Source organism: Panulirus ornatus, chromosome 16 (assembly GCF_036320965.1).
Source record: "Panulirus ornatus isolate Po-2019 chromosome 16, ASM3632096v1, whole genome shotgun sequence".
Lineage (NCBI taxonomy): Eukaryota > Metazoa > Arthropoda > Malacostraca > Decapoda > Palinuridae > Panulirus > Panulirus ornatus.
Window position 1 is genome coordinate 23,025,725 of NC_092239.1, and position 25,293 is coordinate 23,051,017.

At 40.0% G+C, this 25,293-nt stretch overlaps 1 protein-coding gene across 1 annotated transcript in view; it reads right to left on the reverse strand.

Moving 5' to 3' along the window:
* Positions 1–25,293, reverse strand: part of LOC139753912 (sodium- and chloride-dependent glycine transporter 2-like) — a 105,230-nt gene that overhangs the window by 53,535 nt on the left and 26,402 nt on the right. The window contains exon 6 of the mRNA XM_071670871.1: positions 938–1,121. Coding sequence (XP_071526972.1) covers positions 938–1,121 — 184 coding nt within the window. The remainder of the gene's footprint in view (positions 1–937; positions 1,122–25,293) is intronic.

Below are 25,293 nucleotides of genomic sequence, written 5' to 3' on the forward strand. Positions count from 1 at the left end.
TGATTACTCATTATACTAGAGAGAACAACATTCATGTATTTCATTCGCAGGAGAATATACATGATGTTGGTGATGGGTACAAGCACTAAAACATTAGGTATGCTGCATCAGGGATGGGCAACGAAGCAGGTGGAGAAGATCATGCAAGATGCAACTCATCCTCTCCACCATTTACCATATATGCACTTCGAAGGTCAGAAAGATGACTGTCTCTGCCTATACAGCGCACCGATAGATTCAGGAAATTATTTGTGTCACAAACCATTCTACTGTTTACCCATCTTGCGACGATGTAAATCCTCTGTGACTTACGTATCTTCTGATTGCAATAGATGATTCTTTATGCGATATCTTAAAATTCTATCTTATAATTCTTATACTTTTTAACCTTGAATTGAGCTTCTAGCCATAAAGAATTTAATTCTGTATCACGTATGCAGTTTGACAATAAAGACATCTTATCTTGTCATCTTATGCTAGGATCAAAGTAAATAACACAATCTTTTGAGAGAAGCAATACTAACGTTTTCAAATAACGTGACTGAATTAGTGGGATATACACCGGCGTAAGACGCGTTTTGTGGAGGTGAAAGGTTAACTTGACGATTATATTCAAGAACATAACATGGCGCCCTAGTTCTGAATATGAGATTTAATCAATGAAGCTAATGGATCACTGAAACGATTGATCAGATTTCTAAGATCTGGAAATGATAGGTAAATATGTAATTTGTACTTGCCTTTACGTGCAGTCAAGTAGAACTGGTACTATTATAATGATGGGAGCTCACCGTATTGTTCCTGAGGTAGCTTTTCTTTCGGGAATATAATTTTTGAATCTTGAGTTCCATAGTTAGCAGGAAAAAATTCTTGATACTTTAAATGAGTGAATATTTCAAGGAACACTTTACCATCTTCACAGCCATGCTCCTCTCACCTCATGCAGTTGTTGTCGAACTTGTTGTAGGAAGCAAGAGTGATGAGGCCACCGAAGCAGATCCCAAGGGAGTAGAAGATCTGTATGGCTGCGTCCTGCCACACCTCCACGTCCATCAGTCGGGTAATATTGGGCTTCAGCATGTAGAACTCTATCCCCTCGTAAGCCCCGTTCAGCGTGATGCCTGATGTATGGAGATTTCAGCATTCTGAGACGTCTGAATATTCTGGGCATTTAGGCTGAATTCACCTATTACCTGAAGTTCAATAGATGCCCAGTTGCATTCCGTGAACTTGCATACACATAGCAGCGAGTGCTGCGTACTCGTGAGTATATGCATGCGAGGTAATGACATGCAATTTCAACTTTTGTCGAACCGAAAGTAAATAGTGAATTCTGCCAATGAAATCGGACTCTTCATACACCCTCCCAGCAATTTCTACCAAACTTCGCCTTACTCTATCGTGCGCTGCGGGGTAAAGGGATCGTATGCAGGTTCATGTTGACGTGTTCAAAGCATAAAGTCTTCGTGATCCGAGTAATCTATCATGTTCTGGGAGTTGAATTACCGTCCTCTGGTTTACGCTTTTCAGGGATGGAATTATCATTATTTTTTTTTTTTTTACGTTGGAGGTACCAGTCACGGATATAAGTCCACATCAAGGCCAGGCCTTAATTGGACTATAGAAAGAATTATGAAAGGGAAGAAGAGATGAGGCAAAAAATGAAAAACCTCTCTTTCAAAATATACCAAGGCATAGTTATTGGGAAAGACATGAGAAAGTAGAGGGTTCCACAGCTTTGAGGTGTCGGGAAAGAAACAATTATGAAAACGGCCCACCCTTGAGTTGCCGATGGCCACACAGTAATCATGTGACGCAGCAGCTAGCCCAGTATTCCGTGGTCTAGCTAGTGGTGGGGGCACACAAGCAGCCAGCTCTCGGAAGCAAACACCAAAGTAATACCTATAGATGAGGGAAAGTGAAGCTAAATTCCGGCGTAAGGCAAAAGGGTCAAGTTTTGATGGCATTTTGATAATCAACCATGACGTTGATTATTTTGCCTCACTTTCATCAGGGTGCATAGAGTAGCTCAATATTTAGATTGCTTCTCTATCCCTATATATAAAGGTTAGTCATATGATTGGATACTTCTGCCATGGAAAGGTTAAGTGTCATTTGCGTCATATGGGATCCCTTCAATGCATATCTCAACAGTTATAGAGGCTGGGTGTCAGTGAAACACTTGCAGAGTTTTAAAACTTACATGTAGTTATCGCAATCCCTTGGTTACTTGTAACAAGTAAAATGGTACACGTCAATCTTTCAACCACAGCCGTACACGTGAATGATCATGATACAAATAACTTGTAAAGCAGTTGGTCCTTAAGTGATCTCGAATCCCTGGCAGCGTGTTTAGTTCGTGGGAGCTTGAGGGCATACCTGCCTGTGTGTGGTGCGCCTTGCTGGCACCTCACTCACCATCACCTACAGAGGGGTTGCTGCTGCTCAAATGTCTCTCCCGCCATCAAACTGAGATTCACTTTTTACCACTCACTCGAGATACGCTGCCATACACTGGTCATAAACCCATCAGATGATAATCACAAGGTCGTCTCCCTAGAATTACGAGTGTGATACAGACACAATCGTTGTGGTGGCTGGGGACGCATGGACTGAGTGGCTGCTGATCTAAGGTGGAGGCAGGATAGTCCCCAATCTCCCTTGTCCATACTCAGTCGTAGGAGTAAGAGGAATCACCCAGGCACACTAGTGTCGTTGACCAGGTGTCAGGGGTTCCCGGCTCACACACCTCGCCAGATGGAGCTCACGCTAATTAGTCGCAGCTGAGGATATTGCCTCAGTCTGTAGACGGAGGGCCACAGCGTCAGCTCCCGGCCGATCAAAACACCACCGCCTCTTGTTCCCAGAGGGTGTGATATATCCCTGAGATATTACATCATGGGGTTATCTTATTCGCTCAGGCTTATAACGTAGCGCTATGACATCTGCCGGACCTGCCTTAACTGACTGGCAGTCAGTGTTCCTCCGCGTCAGGAGGTTCGTTAACCTTCATTAACATTTGACGTAAACACAGATAACATACCTATCAACATACTGTCACTTTCAATAGAGTCAGTACAATATGAATTGATAACACACACACACACACACACACACACACACACACACACACACATTAGGAAATGCTGCATTGAAAATTAACTCAGATAATAGTTACCCCTGGTATAAAGTTCCCCCAGTGTAAAGCTCTGGTGTAAAGTTAACCTTGGTGTAAAATTACCCATGATGTAAAGTTACCTTTGATGTAAAATTACATTTGATGTATAGTTAACCTTAGTGTGAAATTACCCGTGATGTAAAGTCACCCTTGATATAAAGTTACTCATAGTGTAAAGTTACCCCTGGTATGTAGTTACTCATGGCGTAAAAGTTCCCCATGGTATCAAGTTTCTTCCCACTGGTGTAAAGTTCTCAGCATGAAGCGTATGACGTCGAGGAATATATATATATATATATATATATATATATATATATATATATATATATATATATATATATATATATATATATATATATATATATTTTTTTTTTTTTTTTTTTCATACTATTCGCCATTTCCCGCGTTAGCAAGGTAGCGTTAAGACGAGAGGACTGAGCCTTTCAGGGAATATCCTCACTTGGCCCCCTCCTCTGTTCCTTCATTAGGAAAACTAAAAAAGAGAGGGGAGGATTTCCAGCCCCCCACTCCCTTCCCTTTTAGTCGCCTTCTACGACACGCAGGGAATACGTGGGAAGTATTCTTTCTCCCCTATCCCCAGGGATAGAATATATATATATATATACATATATATACATATATATATATATATATATATATATATATATATATATATATATATATATATATATATATATATATATATATATATGTATATATATATATATATATATATATATATATATATATACATATATATATATATATATATATATATATATATATATATATATTATATATATATATATAATATATATATATATATATATATATATATATATATATATATATATATATATATATATATATATATATATATATATATATATATATATATATATATATATATATATATATATATATATATATATATATGTATGTATGTATATATATGTATATATATATATATATATATATATATATATATATATATATATATATATATATATATATATATATATATATATATATATATATATATATACATATATATACATACATACATATATATATATATATATATATATATATATATATATATATATATATATATATATATATATATATATATATATATATATATATATATATATATATATATATATATAATTTTTTTTTTTTTTTTTTTGCTTTGTCGCTGTCTCCCGCGTTTGCGAGGTAGCGCAAGGAAACAGACGAAAGAAATGGCCCAACACACCCCCATACACATGTATATACATACACGTCCACACACGCAAATATACATACCTACACAGCTTTCCATGGTTTACCCCAGACGCTTCACATGCCCTGATTCAATCCACTGACAGCACGTCAACCCCGGTATACCACATCGATCCAATTCACTCTATTCCTTGCCCTCCTTTCACCCTCCTGCATGTTCAGGCCCCGATCACACAAAATCTTTTTCACTCCATCTTTCCACCTCCAATTTGGTCTCCCACTTCTCCTCGTTCCCTCGACCTCCGACACATATATCCTCTTGGTCAATCTTTCCTCACTCATTCTCTCCATGTGCCCAAACCATTTCAAAACACCCTCTTCTGCTCTCTCAACCACGCTCTTTTTATTTCCACACATCTCTCTTACCCTTACGTTACTTACTCGATCAAACCACCTCACACCACACATTGTCCTCAAACATCTCATTTCCAGCACATCCATCCTCCTGCGCACAATTCTATACATAGCCCACGCCTCGCAACCATACAACATTGTTGGAACCACTATTCCTTCAAACATACCCATTTTTGCTTTCCGAGATAATGTTCTCGACTTCCACACATTCTTCAAGGCTCCCAGGATTTTCGCCCCCTCCCCCACCCTATGATCCACTTCCGCTTCCATGGTTCCATCCGCTGCCAGATCCACTCCCAGATATCTAAAACACTTTACTTCCTCCAGTTTTTCTCCATTCAAACTCACCTCCCAATTGACTTGACCCTTAAACCTACTGTACCTAATAACCTTGCTCTTATTCACATTTACTCTTAACTTTCTTCTTTCACACACTTTACCAAACTCAGTCACCAGCTTCTGCAGTTTCTCACATGAATCAGACACCAGCGCTGTATCATAAGCGAACAACAATGACTCACTTCCCAAGCTCTCTCATCCACGACAGACTTCATACTTGCCCCTCTTTCCAAAACTCTTGCATTCACCTCCCTAACAACCCCATCCATAAACAAATTAAACAACCATGGAGACATCACACACCGCTGCCGCAAACCTACATTCACTGAGAACCAATCACTTTCCTCTCTTCCTACACGTACACATGCCTTATATCCTCGATAAAAACTTTTCACCGCTTCTAACAACTTGCCTCCCACACCATATATTCTTAATACCTTCCACAGAGCATCTCTATCAACTCTATCATATGCCTTCTCCAGATCCATAAATGCTACATACAAATCCATTTGCTTTTCTAAGTATTTCTCACATACATTCTTCAAAGCAAACACCTGATCTACACATCCTCTACCACTTCTGAAACCACACTGCTCTTCCCCAATCTGATGCTCTGTACATGCCTTCACCCTCTCAATCAATACCCTCCCATATAATTTACGAGGAATACTCAACAAACTTATACCTCTGTAATTTGAGCACTCACTCTTATACCCTTTGCCTTTGTACAATGGCACTATGCACGCATTCCGCCAATCCTCAGGCACCTCACCATGAGTCATACATACATTAAATAACCTTACCAACCAGTCAATAATACAGTCACCCCCTTTTTTAATAAATTCCACTGCAATACCATCCAAACCTGTTGCCTTGCCGGCTTTCATCTTCCGCAAAGCTTTTACTACCTCTTCTCTGTTTACCAAATCATTTTCCCTAACCCTCTCACTTTGCACACCACTTCGACCAAAACACCCTATATCTACCACTCTATCATCAAACACATTCAACAAACCTTCAAAATACTCACTCCATCTCCTTCTCACATCACCACTACTTGCTATCACCTCCCCATATATATATATATATATATATATATATATATATATATATATATATATATATATATATATATATATATATATATATATATATATATATATATATATGTATATATATATATATATATATATATATATATATATATATATATATATATATATATATATATATATATATATATTTTTTTTTTTTTTTTTTTTTACTTTGTCGCTGTCTCCCGCGTTTGCGAGGTAGCGCAAGGAAACAGACGAAAGAAATGGCCCAACCCCCCCCCATACACATGTATATACATACGTCCACACACGCAAATATACATACCTACACAGCTTTCCATGGTTTACCCCAGACGCTTCACATGTCTTGATTCAATCCACTGACAGCACGTCAACCCCGGTATACCACATTGCTCCAATTCACTCTATTCCTTGCCCTCCTTTCACCCTCCTGCAAGTTCAGGCCCCGATCACACAAAATCTTTTTCACTCCATCTTTCCACCTCCAATTTGGTCTCCCTCTTCTCCTCGTTCCCTCCACCTCCGACACATATATCCTCTTGGTCAACCTTTCCTCACTCATTCTCTCCATGTGCCCAAACCATTTCAAAACACCCTCTTCTGCTCTCTCAACCACGCTCTTTTTATTTCCACACATCTCTCTCACCCTTACGTTACTTACTCGATCAAACCACCTCACACCACACATTGTCCTCAGACATCTCATTTCCAGCACATCCATCCTCCTGCGCACAACTCTATCCATAGCCCACGCCTCGCAACCATACAACATTGTTGGAACCACTATTCCTTCAAACATACCCATTTTTGCTTTCCGAGATAATGTTCTCGACTTCCACACATTCTTCAAGGCTCCCAGAATTTTCGCCCCCTCCCCCACCCTATGGTCCACTTCTGCTTCCATGGTTCCATCCGCTGCCAGATCCACTCCCAGATATCTAAAACACTTCACTTCCTCCAGTTTTTCTCCATTCAAACTCACCTCCCAATTTACTTGACCCTCAACCTACTGTACCTAATAACCTTGCTCTTATTCACATTTACTCTTAACTTTCTTCTTCCACACACTTTATCAAACTCCGTCACCAGCTTCTGCAGTTTCTCACATGAATCAGCCACCAGCGCTGTATCATCAGCGAACAACAACTGACCTTCCCAAGCTCTCTCATATATATATATATATATATATATATATATATATATATATATATATATATATATATATATATATATATATATATATGAAGAAGCGAGATTGTTAGTAAAAGAGAAAAGAGCGGCGTCTGGACGATGTTTGCAGGGAAGTAGTGCAAATGACTGGGAGATGTATAAAAGAAAGCGGCAAGAGGTCAAGAGAAAGGTGCAAAATTTGAAAAAGAGGGAAAATGAGAGTTGGGATGAAAGAATATCACTAAATTTTAAGGATAATAACAGGTGTTTCGGAAGAAGGTGAATAATGTGCGTAAGAAGGGAGAACAAATGGGTACATCGGTAAAGGGAGCAACTGGGGAAGTGATAACAGATAGTGATGGAGTGAGAAGGAGATGGAGTGAGTATTTTGAAAGTTTGTTGAATGTGTTTAATTATAGGTGGTTTGGGCGGGGTGCTATACGAAGTGAGGGGAACAGGGAGAACGGTTTGGTGAAGAGAGAAGAGGTAGTGAAAGCATTGCGGAATATGAAATCCGGCACGGCGGCGGGTCTGAATGGCATTGCAGTAGAATTTATAAAAGAGGGGGTGACTGTGGTGTTGACTGGTTGGTAAGGATATTTACTGTATGGATGGACCATGGTGAAGTGCCTGAGGACTGGCGGAATGCATGCATAAAGCCATTGTACAACGGCAAAGGGGATAAAGATGAGTGTTCAAACTACAGAGGCCTAAGTCTGTTGAGTATTCCTGAGAAATTATATGGGAGGGTATTGATTGAGAGGGTGAAGGCATGTACAGAGCATCAAACTGGGGAGGAGCAGTGTAGTTTCAGAACTGGTAGAGCATTTGTGGATCAGGTATTTGCTTCGAAGAATATATGTGTGAGAAATACTTAGAAAAACAGTTGGATTTGTATGTAGCATTTATGGATCTGGAGAAGGCATATGATAGGGTTGATAAGGATGCTTTGTGGAAGATTTTAAGAGTATATGGTGTGGGAGGTAAGGTGCTAGAAGCAGTGAAAAGTTTTACCAAGGATTTGTACGTGTAGGAAGAGAGGAGAGTGATTAGTTCCCTGTGAAAGTCGGTCTGCGGGAAAAGTGTGTGACGTCCCCATGGTTGTTTGATTTGTTTATGGATGGGGTGGTTAGGGAGGTAAATACAAATGTTTTGGAGAAAGGGGAGATTATGAAGTCTGTTGTGGATTGAGAGGGCCTGGGAAGTGAGTCAGTTGTTGTTCGCATATGATACAGCTCTGGTGACTGATTTGAGTGAGAAACTGCAGAAGTTGGTGCTGAGTTTGGAAAAGTGTGTAAGAGGAGAAAGTTGAGAATAAATATGAAGAGGAGCACGGTTATTGGGTTTAGTAAGGTTGAGGGACAAGTAAATTGGGATATAAGTTTGAATGGAGAAAAACTGGAGGAAGTGCTGCGTTTTCGATAGCTGGGAGTGGACTTAGCAGCGGATGGAACTATGTAAAAAGGAGTGTCACAGAGTGGGGAAGGGGACAAAGGTTCTGGAAGCGATGAAGAATGTGTGCAAGGAAAGAACGTTATCTCAGAGAGTAGTTCTAGCAATATAATATTGTTGCGAGGCATGGGCTATGGAAAGCGTTGTACGGAGGAGGGTGAACATGTTGGAGATGAAATATTTGGGGACAATAAGTGGTGTGAGGTATTTTTGTCGAATAAGTACTGAATGGGTAAGAGAGATGTGTGGAAATAAATGGAGTGGGGTTGAGAGCGCAGAAGAGGGTGTGTTGAAGTGGTTTGGACATATGGAAAGAATGAGTGAGGAAAGGTTCACGAAAAGGATGTGTGTGTCAAATGTGGAGAAATGGGAGACTAAACTGTAGGTGGAAGGATGGAGTGAAAAGATATTGAGTGATTGGGGCCTGAACATACAGGAGGGTGAAAGGCGCGCAAGAAATGGAGTGAATAGGAACGATGAGTTATATCGGGGTCAACGTGCTGTCAATGGACTGAACCAGGGCATGTGAAACGTCTGGGGTACACCCTTGAAAGGTCTATGGGGCCTGGATGTGGATAGGGAGCAGTGGTTTCGGTGAATTACACATGACAGGTAAAAACTGAGTGTGAACGAATGTGGCCTTTTTTGGCTGTTTTCCTAGCGCTACCTCGCTGAAGCAGGGGGCTAGCGATGCGGTTTCCTGTGGGGTGAGGAAGCGCCAAGACTGGATGAAGGCAAATAAGTATGAACAGGTGCATATATATATATATATATATATATATATATATATATATATATATATATATATATATATATATATATATATATATATATATATATATATATCCCTAGGGATAGGGGAGAAAGAATACTTCCCACGCATTCCTCACGTATTGTAGAAGGCGACTAAAGGGGACGGGAGCGGGGGGCCAGAAACCCTCCCCTCCTTGTATCTTAACTTTCTAAAAGGGGAAACAGAAGAAGGAGTCACGCGGGGAGTGCTCATCCTCCTCGAAGGCTCAGATTGGGGGTGTCTAAATGTGTGTGGATGTAACCAAGAGGAGAAAAAAGGAGAGATAGGCAGTATGTTTGAAGAAAAGGAACCTGGATGTTTTGGCTCTGAGTGAAACGAAGCTCAAGGGTAAAGGGGAAGAGTGGTTTGGGAATGTCTTGGGAGTAAAGTCAGGGGTTAGTGAGAGGACAAGAGCAAGGGAAGGAGTAGCACTACTCCGGAAACAGGAGTTGTGGGAGTATGTGATAGAATGTAAGAAAGTAAACTCTAGATTGATATGGGTAAAACTGAAAGTTGATGGAGAGAGATGGGTGATTATTGGTGTATATGCACCTGGACATGAGAAGAAAGATCATGAGAGGCAAATATTTTGGGAGCAGCTGAATGAGCGTGTTAGTGGTTTTGATGCACAAGACCGGGTTATAGTGATGGGTGATTTGAATGCAAAGGTGAGTAATATGGCAGTTGAGGGAATAATTGGTATACATGGGATGTTCAGTGTTGTAAATGGAAATGGTGAAGAGCTTGTAGATTTATGTGCTGAAAAAGGACAGGTAATTGGTAATACCTGGTTTAAAAAGCGAGATATACATAAGTATACGCATGTAAGTAGAAGAGATGGCCAGAGAGCATTATTGGATTAAGTGTCAATTGATAGGCGCGCGAAAGAGAGACTTTTGGATGTTAATGTGCTGAGAGGTGCAACTGGAGGGATGTCTGATCATCATCTTGTGGAGGCGAAGGCGAAGATTTGTAGAGGTTTTCAGAAGAGAGAATGTTGGGGTGAAGAGAGTGGTGAGAGTTAGTGAGCTTGGGAAGGAGACTTGTGTGAGGAAGTACCAGGAGAGACTGAGTTCAGGATAGAAATAGGTGAGAACAAAGGAGGTAAGGGGAGTGGGGAAGGAATGGGATGTATTTAGGGAAGCAGTGATGGCTTGCAAATGAGTGGGAGATGAATAAAAGAAAGAGGGAGGAGGTCAAGAGAAAGGTGCAAGAGGTGAAAAAGATGGCAAATGAGAGTTGGGGTGAGAGAGTATCATTAAATTTTAGGGAGAATAAAAAGATGTTTTGGAAGGAGGTAAATAGAGTGCGTAAGACAAGGGAGCAAATGGGAACTTCAGTGAAGGGGGATAATGGGGAGGTGATAACAAGTATTAGTGATGTGAGAAGGAGATGGAGCGAGTATTTTGAAGGTTTGTTGAATAGAGTGGCAGATATAGGGTGTTTTGGTCGAGGTGGTGTGCAAAGTGAGAGGATTAGGGAAAATGATTTGGTAAACAGAGAAGAGGTAGTAAAAGCTTTGCGGAAGATGAAAGCCGGCAAGGCAGCAGGTTTGGATGGTATTGCAGTAGAATTTATTAAAAAAGGGGGTGACTGTATTGTTGACTGGTTGGTAAGGTTATTTAATGTATGTATGCTTCATGGTGAGGTGCCTGAGGATTGACGGAATGCTTGCATAGTGCCATTGTACAAAGGCAAAGGGGATAAGAGTGAGTGCTCAAATTACAGAGGTGTAAGTTTGTTGAGTATTCCTGGTGAATTATGTGGGAGGGTATTGACTGAGAGGGTGAAGGCATGTGCAGAGCATCAGACTGGGGAAGAGCAGTGTGGTTTCAGAAGTGGTAGAGGATGTATGGGTCAGGTGTTGGCTTTGAGGATTTATGTGAGAAATACTTAGAAAAGCAAATGGATTTGTATGTAGCATTTATGGATCTAGAGAAGGCATGTGATAGAGTTGATAGAGATGCTCTGTGGAAAGTATTAAGAATATATGGTGTGGGAGGCAAGTTGTTAGAAGCAGTGAAAAGTTTTATCGAGGATGTAAGGCATGTGTAGGTGTAGGAAGAGAGGAAAGTGATTGGTTCTCAGTGAATGCAGGTTTGCGGCAGGGGTGTGTGGTGTCTCCATGGTTGTTTAATTTGTTTATGGATGGGGTTGTTAGGAAGGTGAATGCAAGAGTTTTGGAAAGAGGGACAAGTATGCAGTCTGTTGGGGATGAGAGAGCTTGGGATGTGAGTCAGTTGTTGTTCGCTTATGATACAGCGCTGGTGGCTGATTCGTGTGAGAAACTGCAGGAGCTGGTGACTGAGTTTGATAAAGTGTGTGAAAGACGAAAGTTAAGAGCAAATGTGAATAAGAGCAAAGTTATTAGGTACAGTAAGGTTGAGGGTCAAGTCAATTCGGAGGTAAGTTTGAATGGAGAAAAACTGGAGGAAGTAACGTGTTTTAGATATCTGAGAGTGGATCTGTCAGCGGATGGAACCATGGAAGCGGAAGTGAATCATAGGGTGGGGGAGGAGGCGAAAATTCTGGGAGCCTTGAAGAATGTTTGGAAGTCGAGCACATTATCTCGGAGAGCAAAAATGGGTATGTTTGAAGGAATAGTGGTTCCAACAATGATGTATGGTTGCGAGGCGTGGGCTATGGATAGAGTTGTGCGCAGGAGGGTGGATGTGCTGGAAATGAAATGTTTGAGGACAATATGTGGTGTGAGGTGGTTTGATCGAGTAAGTAATATAAGGGTAAGAGAGATGTGTGAAAATAAAAAGAGTGTGGTTGAGAGAGCAGAAGAGGGTGTTTTGAGATGGTTTGGTCACATGGAGAGAATGAGTGTGGAAAGATTGACCAAGAGGATATATGTGTCAGAGGTGGAGGGAACGAGAGAAGTGGGAGACCAAATTGGAGGTGGAAAGATGGAGTGAAAAAGATTTTGAGTGATCGGGGCCTAAACATGCAGGAGGGTGAAAAGCTTGCAAGGAATAGAGTGAATTGGAACGATGTGGTATACCGGGGTCGACGTGCTGTCAATGGATTGAACCAGGCCATGTGAAGCGTTTGGGGTAAACCATGGAGAGTTCTGTGGTGCCTGGATGTGGAAAGGGAGCTGTGGTTTCGGTGCATTATTACATGACAGCTAGAGACTGAGAGTGAACGAATCGGGCCTTTGTTGTCTTTTCCTAGCGCTACCTCGCACACATGAGGGGGGAGGGGGTTGTTATTTCATGTGTGGCGGGGTGGCGATGGGAATGAGTAAAGGCAGACAGTATGAATTGTGTACATGTGTATATATGTATAGTCTGTGTGTGTATATATATGTGTACATTGAGATGTATAGGTATGTATATTTGGTTGTGTGGACGTGTATGTATATACTCTAACCCACAACAGACTGCATACTTGTCTCTCTCTCCAAAACTTTTGCAGTCAACTCCCTAACAACCCCATCCACAAACAAATTAAACAACCATGGAGACATCACACACCCCTGCCGCAAACCGACATTCACTGAGATCCAATCACTTTCCTTTGTTCATTCTCTTACATATGCATCACGTCCTCGATAAAAAGTTTCACTACTTCTAACAACTTGCATCCCACACTATATATTCTTAACACCTTCCACAGAGCATCTCTATCAACTCTTTCATACGCCTTCTCCAGATCCATAAATGCTACACACAAATCCATTTGCTTTTCTAAGTATTTCTCACATGCATTCCTCAAAGCAAACGCCTGATCCACACATCCTCTGCCACTTCTGAAACCACACTGCTCTTCCCCAATTTGATGCTCTGTACATTCTTTCACCCTCTCAATCGATACCCTCCCATATAATTTCCCAGGTGTATTCAACAAAATTATGCCTCTGTAATTGAAGCACTCACCTTTCTCCACTTTACCTTTGTACAAAGGCACTATGCATGCATTCCGCCAATCCTCAGGCACCTCACCATGAGTCATACATACATTAAATATCCTTCCCAACCAGTCAACAGCACGGTCATCCCTTTTTTAATAAATTCCACTGTAATACCATCCAAACCTGCTGCCTTGCCGACTTTCATCTTCCACGAAGCTTTCACTACCTCTTCCCCGTTTACCAAATCATTCTCCCTAACCATCCCACTTCGCACAACACCTCGTCCAAAACACCCTATATCTGCCACTCTATCATCAAACACATTCAAATAACCTTCAAAATACTCACTCCATCTCCTTCTCACATCACCACTACTTGTTATCACCTCCCCGTTAGCCCCCTTCACTGATGTTCCCATTTGTTCCCTTGTCTTACGCACTTTATTTACCTCCTTCCAAAACATCTTTTTATTCTCCCTAAAATTTAATGACACTCTCACCCCAACTCTCATATGCTCTCTTTTTCACCTCTTACACCTTTCTCTTGACCTTCTGCCACTTTCTTTTATATATCTCTTAGTCATTTGCACTATTTCTCCGCAAAAATCGTCCAAATGCCTCTCTCTTCTCTTTCACTACTAACCTTACTTCTTCATCTCACCACTCACTACCCTTTCTAATCTACCCACCTCCCACGCTTCTCATGCCACAAGCATGTTTTGCGCAAGCCATCACTGCTTTCCTAAATACATCCCATTCCTCCCCCACACCCCTTACCTCCTTTGTTCTCACCTTTTTCCATTCTGTACTTAGTCTCTCCTGGTACTTCCTCACACAAGTCTCCTTCCCGAACTCACTTACTCTCACCACTCTCTTCACCCCAACATTCTCTCTTCTTTTCTGAAAACCCCTACATATCTTCACCTTCGTCTCCACAAGATAATGATCAGACATCCCTCCAGTTGCATCTCTCAGCATACTGACATCCAAAAGTCTCTCTTTCGCGCTCCCATCAATTAACACGTAATCCAATAACGCTCTCTGGCCATCTCTCCTACTTACATACGTATACTTATGTATATCTCTCTTTTTAAACCAGGTATTCCCAATCACCAGTCCTTTTTCAGCACATAAATCTACAAGCTCTTCACCATTTCCATTCACAACACTGAACACCCCATGTACACCAATTATTCCCTCAACTGCCAAATTACTCACCTTTGCATTCAAATCACGCATCACTATAACCCGGTCTCGTGCATCAAAACTACTAACACACTCACTCAGCTGCTTCCAAAACACTTGCCTCTCATGATCTTTCTTCTCATGTCCAGGTGCATATGCACTAATAACCACCCATCTCTCTCCATCGACTTTTAGTTTTACCCATATCAATCTAGAGTTTACTTTCTTACACTCTATCACATACTCCCACCACTCCTGTTTCAGGAGTAGAGCTATTCCTTCCCTTGGTCTTGTCCTCTCACCAACCCCTGACTTTACTCCCAAGACATTCCCAAACCACTCTTCCCCTTTACCCTTGAGCTTCGTTTCACTCAGAGCCAAAACATCCAGGTCCCTTTCCTGAAACATACTACCTATGTCTCCTTTTTTCTCATCTTAGTTACATCTACACACATTTAGACACCCCAGTCTGAGCCTTCGAGGAGGATAAGCATTCCCCGCGTGACTCCTTCTCGTGTTTCCCCTTTAAGAAAGTTAAAATACAGGGAGGGGAGGGTTTCTGGCCCCCCGCTCCCGTCCCCTTTAGTCGCCTTCTACGACACGTGAGGAATGCGTGGAAGTATTCTTTCTCCCCTATCCCCAGGGATAAAATATATATATATATATATATATATATATATATATATATATATATATATATATATATATATATATATATATATATATATATATATATATATATATATATATATATATATATATGGATTGAAGTGGATTGAAGCAGGGCATGTGAAGCGTCTGGGGTAAACCATGGAAAGCTGTGTAGGTATGTATATTTGCGTGTGTGGACGTATGTATATACATGTGTATGGGGGGGGGGGTTGGGCCATTTCTTTCGTCTGTTTCCTTGCGCTACCTCGCACACGCGGGAGACAGCGACAAAGTATAATAAAATAAAATAAATATATATATATATATATTTTTTTTTTTTATTTTCCAAAGGAAGGAACAGAAAAGGGGGCTGGATGAGGATGTTTCCTCAGAGGCCCAGTCCTCTGTTCTTAACGCTACCTCGCTGACGCAGGAAATGGCGAATAGTATGAAAGATATATATATATATATATATATATATATATATATATATATATATATATATATATATATACATATATATATATATATATATATATATATATATATATATATATATATATATATATATATATATATATATATATATATATATATATTTATATATATATATATATATATATATATATATATATATATATATATATATATATATATATATATATATATATATACATATATATATATATATATATATATATATATATATATATATGTATATATATATATATATATATATATATATATATATATATATATATATATATATATATATATATATATATATATATATATATATATGTATATATATATATATATATATATATATATATATATATATATATATATATATATATATATATATATACATATATATATATATATATATATATATATATATATATATATATATATATATATATATATACATAGAGTTGATAGAGATGCTCTGTGGAAGGTATTAAGAATATATGGTGTGGGAGGCAAGTTGTTAGAAGCAGTGAAAAGTTTTTATCGAGGATGTAAGGCATGTGTACGTGTAGGAAGAGAGGAAAGTGATTGGTTCTCAGTGAATGTAGGTTTGCGGCAGGGGTGTGTGATGTCTCCATGGTTGTTTAATTTGTTTATGGATGGGGTTGTAAGGGAGGTAAATGCAAGAGTCCTGGAAAGAGGGGCAAGTATGAAGTCTGTTGGGGATGAGAGAGCTTGGGAAGTGAGTCAGTTGTTGTTCGCTGATGATACAGCGCTGGTGGCTGATTCATGTGAGAAACTGCAGAAGCTGGTGACTGAGTTTGGTAAAGTGTGTGGAAGAAGAAAGTTGAGAGTAAATGTGAATAAGAGCAAGGTTATTAGGTACAGTAGGGGTGAGGGTCAAGTCAATTGGGAGGTGAGTTTGAATGGAGAAAAACTGGAGGAAGTGAAGTGTTTTAGATATCTGGGAGTGGATCTGTCAGCGGATGGAACCATGGAAGCGGAAGTGGATCATAGGGTGGGGGAGGGGGCGAAAATTTTGGGAGCCTTGAAAAATGTGTGGAAGTCGAGAACATTATCTCGGAAAGCAAAAATGGGTATGTTTGAGGGAATAGTGGTTCCAACAATGTTGTATGGTTGCGAGGCGTGGGCTATGGATAGAGATGTGCGCAGGAGGATGGATGTGCTGGAAATGAGATGTTTGAGGACAATGTGTGGTGTGAGGTGGTTTGATCGAGTAAGTAACGTAAGGGTGAGAGAGATGTGTGGAAATAAAAAGAGCGTGGTTGAGAGAGCAGAAGAGGGTGTTTTGAAATGGTTTGGGCACATGGAGAGAATGAGTGAGGAGAGATTGACCAAGAGGATATATGTGTCGGAGGTGGAGGGAACGAGGAGAAGAGGGAGACCAAATTGGAGGTGGAAAGATGGAGTGAAAAAGATTTTGTGTGATCGGGGCCTGAACATGCAGGAGGGTGAAAGGAGGGCAAGAAATAGAGTGAATTGGAGTCATGTGGTATACAGGGGTTGACGTGCTGTCAGTGGATTGAAGCAAGGCATGTGAAGCGTCTGGGGTAAACCATGGAAAGCTGTGTAGGTATGTATATTTGCGTGTGTGGACGTATGTATATACATGTGTATGGGGGTGGGTTGGGCCATTTCTTTCGTCTGTTTCCTTGCGCTACCTCGCAAACGCGGGAGACAGCGACAAAGTATAAAAAAAAAAAAAAAAAAAATATATATATATATATATATATAAGTAGACGTACCCGTTCTTTGTCTGTTTACTGGCGCTAACGCAGGGAACGGCTTCAAGTACGAAAAAAAATAAATGTATAGAAAATTGAGGATATATATATATATATATATATATATATATATATATATATATATATATATATATATATATATATATATATATATATATATATATGTATATATATCAACTGAGAACTGGTCTGCTGCCATTCATACGAATGGAATATGATACCATGGCCTTCAGTTCTCTGGACACCAGTTCAGCGGTGTTCTTATCTCAAACGGAACTACAAGTCTGATACGTTATACCGAATGATAAACGTTTACCCAAGCTATTTTCTTCTCTCGCACTGAAATGTTTTACATATCTCTACATCTACATGAAATGGATCTCTAATCCACTTGTTGTTGGCCTCAGGAGCAGGTAAATATTCTCCAAATTGAACTTGTAATTGTCTATTCAGACAATTCATCGTCGGATGCTTTAAGATCACCAAGTGTTGGAAATGACAGTTTTGAAGACGTTCTAGTTACTGGTCTAATCTGTTATTCATAGTTTCCATTTTATCTTCAGCTTTAAAAGATAATTACAGACCTTTGTCTGCTCATATGTAGGCCATTCAACAATGATATGTTTTATCCCGGAGAGAAAATTCGTCTATAATCACTCAAATAACCCAGTAAGTATTTTTCCATGAGACAGCCAATGCACTTTTGAATTTAGAGTAACAGTATAATATGGAAGTGACTGGCAAGATACGAAACCTTCACTTTCATTTGGTAAAATCCGATGGTAAGATAACCATCGGATTTTACCAAATGAATGTTCGTAAATCTGAATAAAATAATCCCGACTTCTGATCACTTACTTTTTTCTCTTGGTTTTCAGCTTTATCAGAAAAACTTTCTTCAGTTCGCCACTTTACAGAGATGTCTGAAACCATTTTCTTTTTCTTTGCCTTATCTTCAAGCATTGTTATTGCAACAGGTGGAATCGGAACCTCCGCTGCTGAACGTGGTTTTCCTAGTCTCTCACATGACAGGGATATGACCAGTTGCTGTTGTTCTACAAATTTGTACATAGACTCTGCTACTCCAGAGTGGAGTAGCAGCCATCTGCGATTATGTCGACTCAGATCTCATGGTGGAATGACACAGTTCTACATGTATGAAATTATTCAACAAGTTTGCGGAGATAATCTTTAAGTTTTGTGCTTAGATGCTTGCGACGTTTGGCTGGATAATGTTTCATAACAGAAGACACAGAGTGTACGTTTTGTTCTGCAGAGCCATTGTATATGGTTAAAAATATCCATCAGAATCATTGAATATTTTGCACCTTGAATTAGGTAATTTTTCTTATCTTGTACCTTCTTTTGTATCATCATTGATTTCCCGTTTTTTAAATTGATCCAGACTATAACATGTATCTATACAAATAAGTGATATAGGCAGCAATGACGAAGGCTGATCAGTAATGCTGACCACATTATATTGGTCGTCACTCTGGCTAGAACTGACACGACACCAACACATCCTGCACGTAGTAAGGTCGGGCACTGTAGGCACCTGACATATCAGTTTATACACTTAAACACGGAGTAAACATGTGCAGTACATTATTTCCAGCACACTCTGATAGTTTCTACAATTCTATGACGTGATGTATCACGCCACATGCCATAGATGCATCAAAATAGCATAACTATTTTGTTATGAAATAGATATTTGACATAAGCCAGTAACTTCTAACAAAAATGTCTGAGTGTTGGTTTGTTATAGGAAGTTTACTGAGCATTTCCGTACCGTAACACACAAAACTAACTATCGTTCACAGCTTCAGACTTTGGTCCTCCAATCACACCACAGAGAAATGAAATTTTCATGACGTTAGCAACAGCCAATAATAGTTGTGATCAACATGAAGTAACCAGCGTTGCTACAGTGAGCTTCCAGCCAAGAGCAAGTCAGCTGGGGTCATTCACCGGTACAACCTCATCATAGGTAAACGCACGATCTCCGTGGTAGCCTTTGGAAATTGTGAACATAGCTCATGGACCTCCGGTACTACTAGGCTAGGCAGACCCACAGGTTCCAAGGTGGGAACCTTGGATGTAAAGTGTTTTCCTCATCCAAAGATATATAGCGAATCACCAACGTTTTCTTATGTGTTTTTGTTCTCTATGGATTGTTCTCACACGGTATTCCTCTTCTCATACAGGACCGATGCTGGTGGCTGTGCTGAGGTCAGCGCATTACATGTGTGCCTTTAGGTCATGATAATCAAGCCTTCCTTTCTCTGGGTAACACATGATCTTGGTTGGTCTTGCCATCGACCATGTTTCCAGTGATACCGCTGTGTCACATGAGCTGACCTCAAGGAGTGAGAACCGAACCAGCCTCCTGGACCATATGGTCGGACCAACTACTTTTGATTGATGGAGCCATGAGGCGGGTCAGCCCAGTTAGTGAGGAGCGATGGTCCAACGTGCTGCTGTGTCTCACTAACACTTGTAACACAATTGTAATATTTGTACTGTGCCTCTGTGTATGGCCAAGCATAATCCCCAGTTTGGATAACCACCGGAAAGTGCCCATTATTCACCTTCATCGACACGTTATGTGCGACTGGAGTTACCATTAAGTATCTTCGTCAACTGTGCCTTATTCCCAGTTGTACACATTTCCTTCAGGTGTAATCTTATGATATCACATTTACGGTTTTAATTGCGTGTCTCAGTGATCCTAATTTCTGGCAGTCAAACGTATACCTCTACCTCTGCTCACTTTAATAGGGTCAACCTGACTCCTGGCAGATAGTTACAGTATAATGAGTGGCTCCTGGCAGGAAGTTGTAACATAATACGTGGTTCTCGACAGGTAGTTATAGTATAATGAGAAATGATTTAATATAACGATTTTTTGACAGCGTGTCGATATAGCACATTGATATAATCAATATATATATATATATATATATATATATATATATATATATATATATATATATATATATATATATATATATATATATATATATATATATATATTTCTTTTTTTTTGCTTTGTCGCTGTCTCCCGCGTTTGCGAGGTAGCGCAAGGAAACAGACGAAAGAAATGGCCCAACCCACCCCCATACACATGTATATACATACACGTCCACACACACAAATATACACGATTTTTGCAGGGAAAAATGCAATTGAGTGAGAGATGTATAAAAGAAAGAGACAGGAGTTCAAGAGAAAGGTGCAAGAGGTGGAAAAGAGGGCAAATGAGAGTTGGGGTGAGAGAGTATCATTAAATTTTAGGGAGAATAAAAAGATGTTCTGGAAGGTAAATAAAGTGCGTAAGACAAGGGAGCAAATGGGAACTTCCGTGAAGGGCGCTAATGGGGAGGTGATAACAAGTAGTGGTAATGTGAGAAGGAGATGGAGTGAGTATTTTGAAGGTTTGTTGAATGTGTTTGATGATAGAGTGGCAGATATAGGGTGTTTTGGTCGAGGTGGTGTGCAAAGTGAGAGAGTTAGGGAAAATGATTTGGTAAACAGAGAAGAGGTAGTAAAAGCTTTGCGGAAGATGAAAGCCGGCAAGGCAGCAGGTTTGGATGGTATTGCAGTGGAATCTATTAAAAAAGGGGGTGACTGTATTGTTGACTAGTTGGTAAGGTTATTTAATGTATGTATTACTCATGGTGAGGAGCCTTAGGATTGGCGGAATGCGTGCATAGTGCCATTGTACAAAGGCAAAGCCGATAAGAGTGAGTGCTCAAACTACAGAGGTATAAGTTTGTTGAGTATTCCTGGTAAATTATATGGGAGGGTATTGATTGAGAGGGTGAAGGCATGTACAGAGCATCAGATTGGGGAAGAGCAGTGTGGTTTCAGAAGTGGTAGAGGATGTGTGGATCAGGTGTTTGCTTTGAAGAATGTATGTGAGAAATACTTAGAAAAGCAAATGGATTTGTAGGTAGCATTTATGGATCTGGAGAAGGCATATGATAGAGTTGATAGAGATGCTCTGTGGAAGGTATTAAGAATATATGGTGTGGGAGGAAAGTTGTTAGAAGCACTGAAAAGTTTCTATCGAGGATGTAAGGCATGTGTACGTGGATCTTAGGGTGGGGGAGGGGGCGAAAATTCTGGGGGCCTTGAAGAATGTGTGGAAGTCGAGAACATTATCTCGGAAAGCAAAAATGGGTATGTTTGAAGGAATAGTGGTTCCAACAATGTTGTATGGTTGCGAGGCGTGGGCTATGGATAGAGTTGTGCGCAGGAGGATGGATGTGCTGGAAATGAGATGTTTGAGGGCAATGTGTGGTGTGAGGTGGTTTGATCGAGTGAGTAACGTAAGGGTAAGATAGATGTGTGGAAATAAAAAGAGCGTGGTTGAGAGAGCAGAAGAGGGTGTTTTGAAGTGGTTTGGGCACATGGAGAGAATGAGTGAGGAGAGATTGACCAAGAGGATATATGTGTCGGAGGTGGAGGGAACGAGGAGAAGAGGGAGACCAAATTGGAGGTGGAAAGATGGAGTGAAAAAGATTTTGTGTGATCGGGGCCTGAACATGCAGGAGGGTGAAAGGAGGGCGAGGAATAGAGTGAATTGGAGCGATGTGGTATACCGGGGTTGACGTGCTGTCAGTGGATTGAATCAAGGCATGTGAAGCGTCTGGGGTAAACCATGGAAAGCTGTGTAGGTATGTATATTTGCGTGTGTGGACGTATGTATATACATGTGTAGGGGGGGGGTGGGCCATTTCTTTCGTCTGTTTCCTTGCGCTACCTCGCAAACGCGGGAGACAGCGACAAAGTATAATAAAAAATAAAATAAATATATATATATATATATATATATGTATATGTATATATATATATATATATATATATATATATATATATATATATATATATATATATATATATATATATATATATATACAAATCCATTTGCTTTTCTAAGTATTTCTCATATACATTCTTCAAAACAAACACCTGATCCACACATCCTCTACCACTTCTGAAACCACACTGCCCTTCCCCAATCTGATGCTCTGTACATGCCTTCACCCTCTCAATCAATACCCTCCCATACAATTTGCCAGAAATACTCAACAAACTTATACCTCTGTAATTTGAGCACTCACTCTTATCCCCTTTGCCTTTGTACAATAGGCATCCCCAACAGACTTCATCCTTACCCCTCTTTCCAAAACTCTTGCATTCACCTCCCTAACAACCCCATCCATAAACAAATTAAACAACCATGGAGACATCACACACCCCTGCCGCAAACCTACATTCACTGAGAACCAATCACTTTCCTCTGTTCCTACACGTACACATGCCTTACATCCTCGATAAAAACTTTTCACTGCTTCTAACAACTTGCCTCCCACACCATATATTCTTAATACCTTCCACAGAGCATCTCTATCAACTCTATCATATGCCTTCTCCAGATCCATAAATGCTACATACAAATCCATTTGCTTTTCTAAGTATTTCTCACATACATTCTTCAAAGCAAACACCTGATCCACACATCCTCTACCACTTCTGAAACCACACTGCTCTTCCCCAGTCTGATGCTCTGTACATGCCTTCACCCTCTCAATCAATATCCTCCCATATAATTTACCAGGTATACTCAACAAACTTATACCTCTGTAATTTGAGCACTCACTCTTATCCCTTTGCCTTTGTACAATGGCACTATGCACGCATTCCGCCAATCCTCAGGCACCTCACCATGAGTCATGCATACATTAAATAACCTTACCAACCAGTCAACAATACAGTCACCCCCTTTTTTAATAAATTCCACTGCAATACCATCCAAACCTGCTGCCTTGCCGGCTTTAATCTTCCGCAAAGCTTTTACTACCTCTTCTCTGTTTACCAAATCATTTTCCCTAACCCTCTCACTTTGCACACCATCTCGACCAAAACACCCTATATCTGCCACTCTATCATCAAACACATTCAATAAACCTTCAAAATACTCACTCCATCTCCTTCTCACATCACCACTACTTGTTATCACCTCCCCATTTGCGCCCTTCACTGAAGTTCCCATTTGCTCCCTTGTCTTACGCACTTTATTTACCTCCTTCCAGAACATCTTTTTATTCTCCCTAAAATCTAATGATACTCTCTCACCCCAACTCTCATTTGCCCTTTTTTTCACCTCTTGCACCTTTCTCTTGACCTCCTGTCTCTTTCTTTTATACATCTCCCACTCAATTTCATTTTTTCCCAGCAAAAATCGTCCAAATGCCTCTCTCTTCTCTTTCACTAATACTCTTACTTCTTCATCCCACCACTCACTACCCTTTCTAATCAACCCACCTCCCACTCTTCTCATGCCTCAAGCATCTTTTGCGCAATCCATCACTGATTCCCTAAATACATCCCATTCCTCCCCCACTCCCCTTACTTCCATTGTTCTCACCTTTTTCCATTCTGTACTCAGTCTCTCCTGGTACTTCCTCACACAAGTCTCCTTCCCAAGCTCACTTACTCTCACCATCCTCTTCACCCCAACATTCACTCTTCTTTTCTGAAAACCCAAACAAATCTTCACCTTAGCCTCCACAAGATAATGATCAGACATCCCTCCAGTTGCACCTCTCAGCACATTAACATCCAAAAGTCTCTCTTTCGCGCGCCTGTCAATTAACACGTAATCCAATAACGCTCTCTGGCCATCTCTCCTACTTACATAAGTATACTTATGTATATCTCGCTTTTTAAACCAGGTATTCCCAATCATCAGTCCTTTTTCAGCACATAAATCTACAAGCTCTTCACCATTTCCATTTACAACACTGAACACCCCATGTATACAAATTATTCCCTCAACTGCCACATTACTCACCTTTGCATTCAAATCACCCATCACTATAACCCGGTCTCGTGCATCAAAACTACTAACACACTCATTCAGCTGCTCCCAAAACACTTGCCTCTCATGATCTTTCTTCTCATGCCCAGGTGCATATGCACCAATAATCACCCATCTCTCTCCATCAACTTTCAGTTTTACCCATATTAATCGAGAATTTACTTTCTTACATTCTATCACATACTCCCACAACTCCTGTTTCAGGAGTATTGCTACTCCTTCCCTTGCTCTTGTCTTCTCACTAACCCTGACTTTACTCCCAAGACATTCCCAAACCACTCTTCCCCTTTACCCTTGAGCTTCGTTTCACTCAGAGCCAAAACATCCAGGTTCCTTTCCTCAAACATACTACCTATCTCTCCTTTTTTCACATCTTGGTTACATCCACACACATTTAGGCACCCCAATCTGAGCCTTCGAGGAGGATGAGCACTCCCCGCGTGACTCCTTCTTCTGTTTCCCATTTTAGAAAGTTAAAAAAAAATATAAGGAGGGGAGGGTTTCTGGCCCCCCGCTCCCGTCCCCTCTAGTCGCTTTCTACGACACGCGAGGAATGCGTGGGAAGTATTCTTACACCCCTATCCCCAGGGATAATATATATATATATATATATATATATATATATATATATATATATATATATATATATATATATATATATATATATATATATATATACACATACACACACACATACATACGCACATATACACACACACACATACATATATATACATATGAAAAATGTAAGAAACAATTTAGAAAACTGAAACTTCTAGCTTGAAATGGAATGAAAAAATGGATGTCACATAATGGTTCAACCT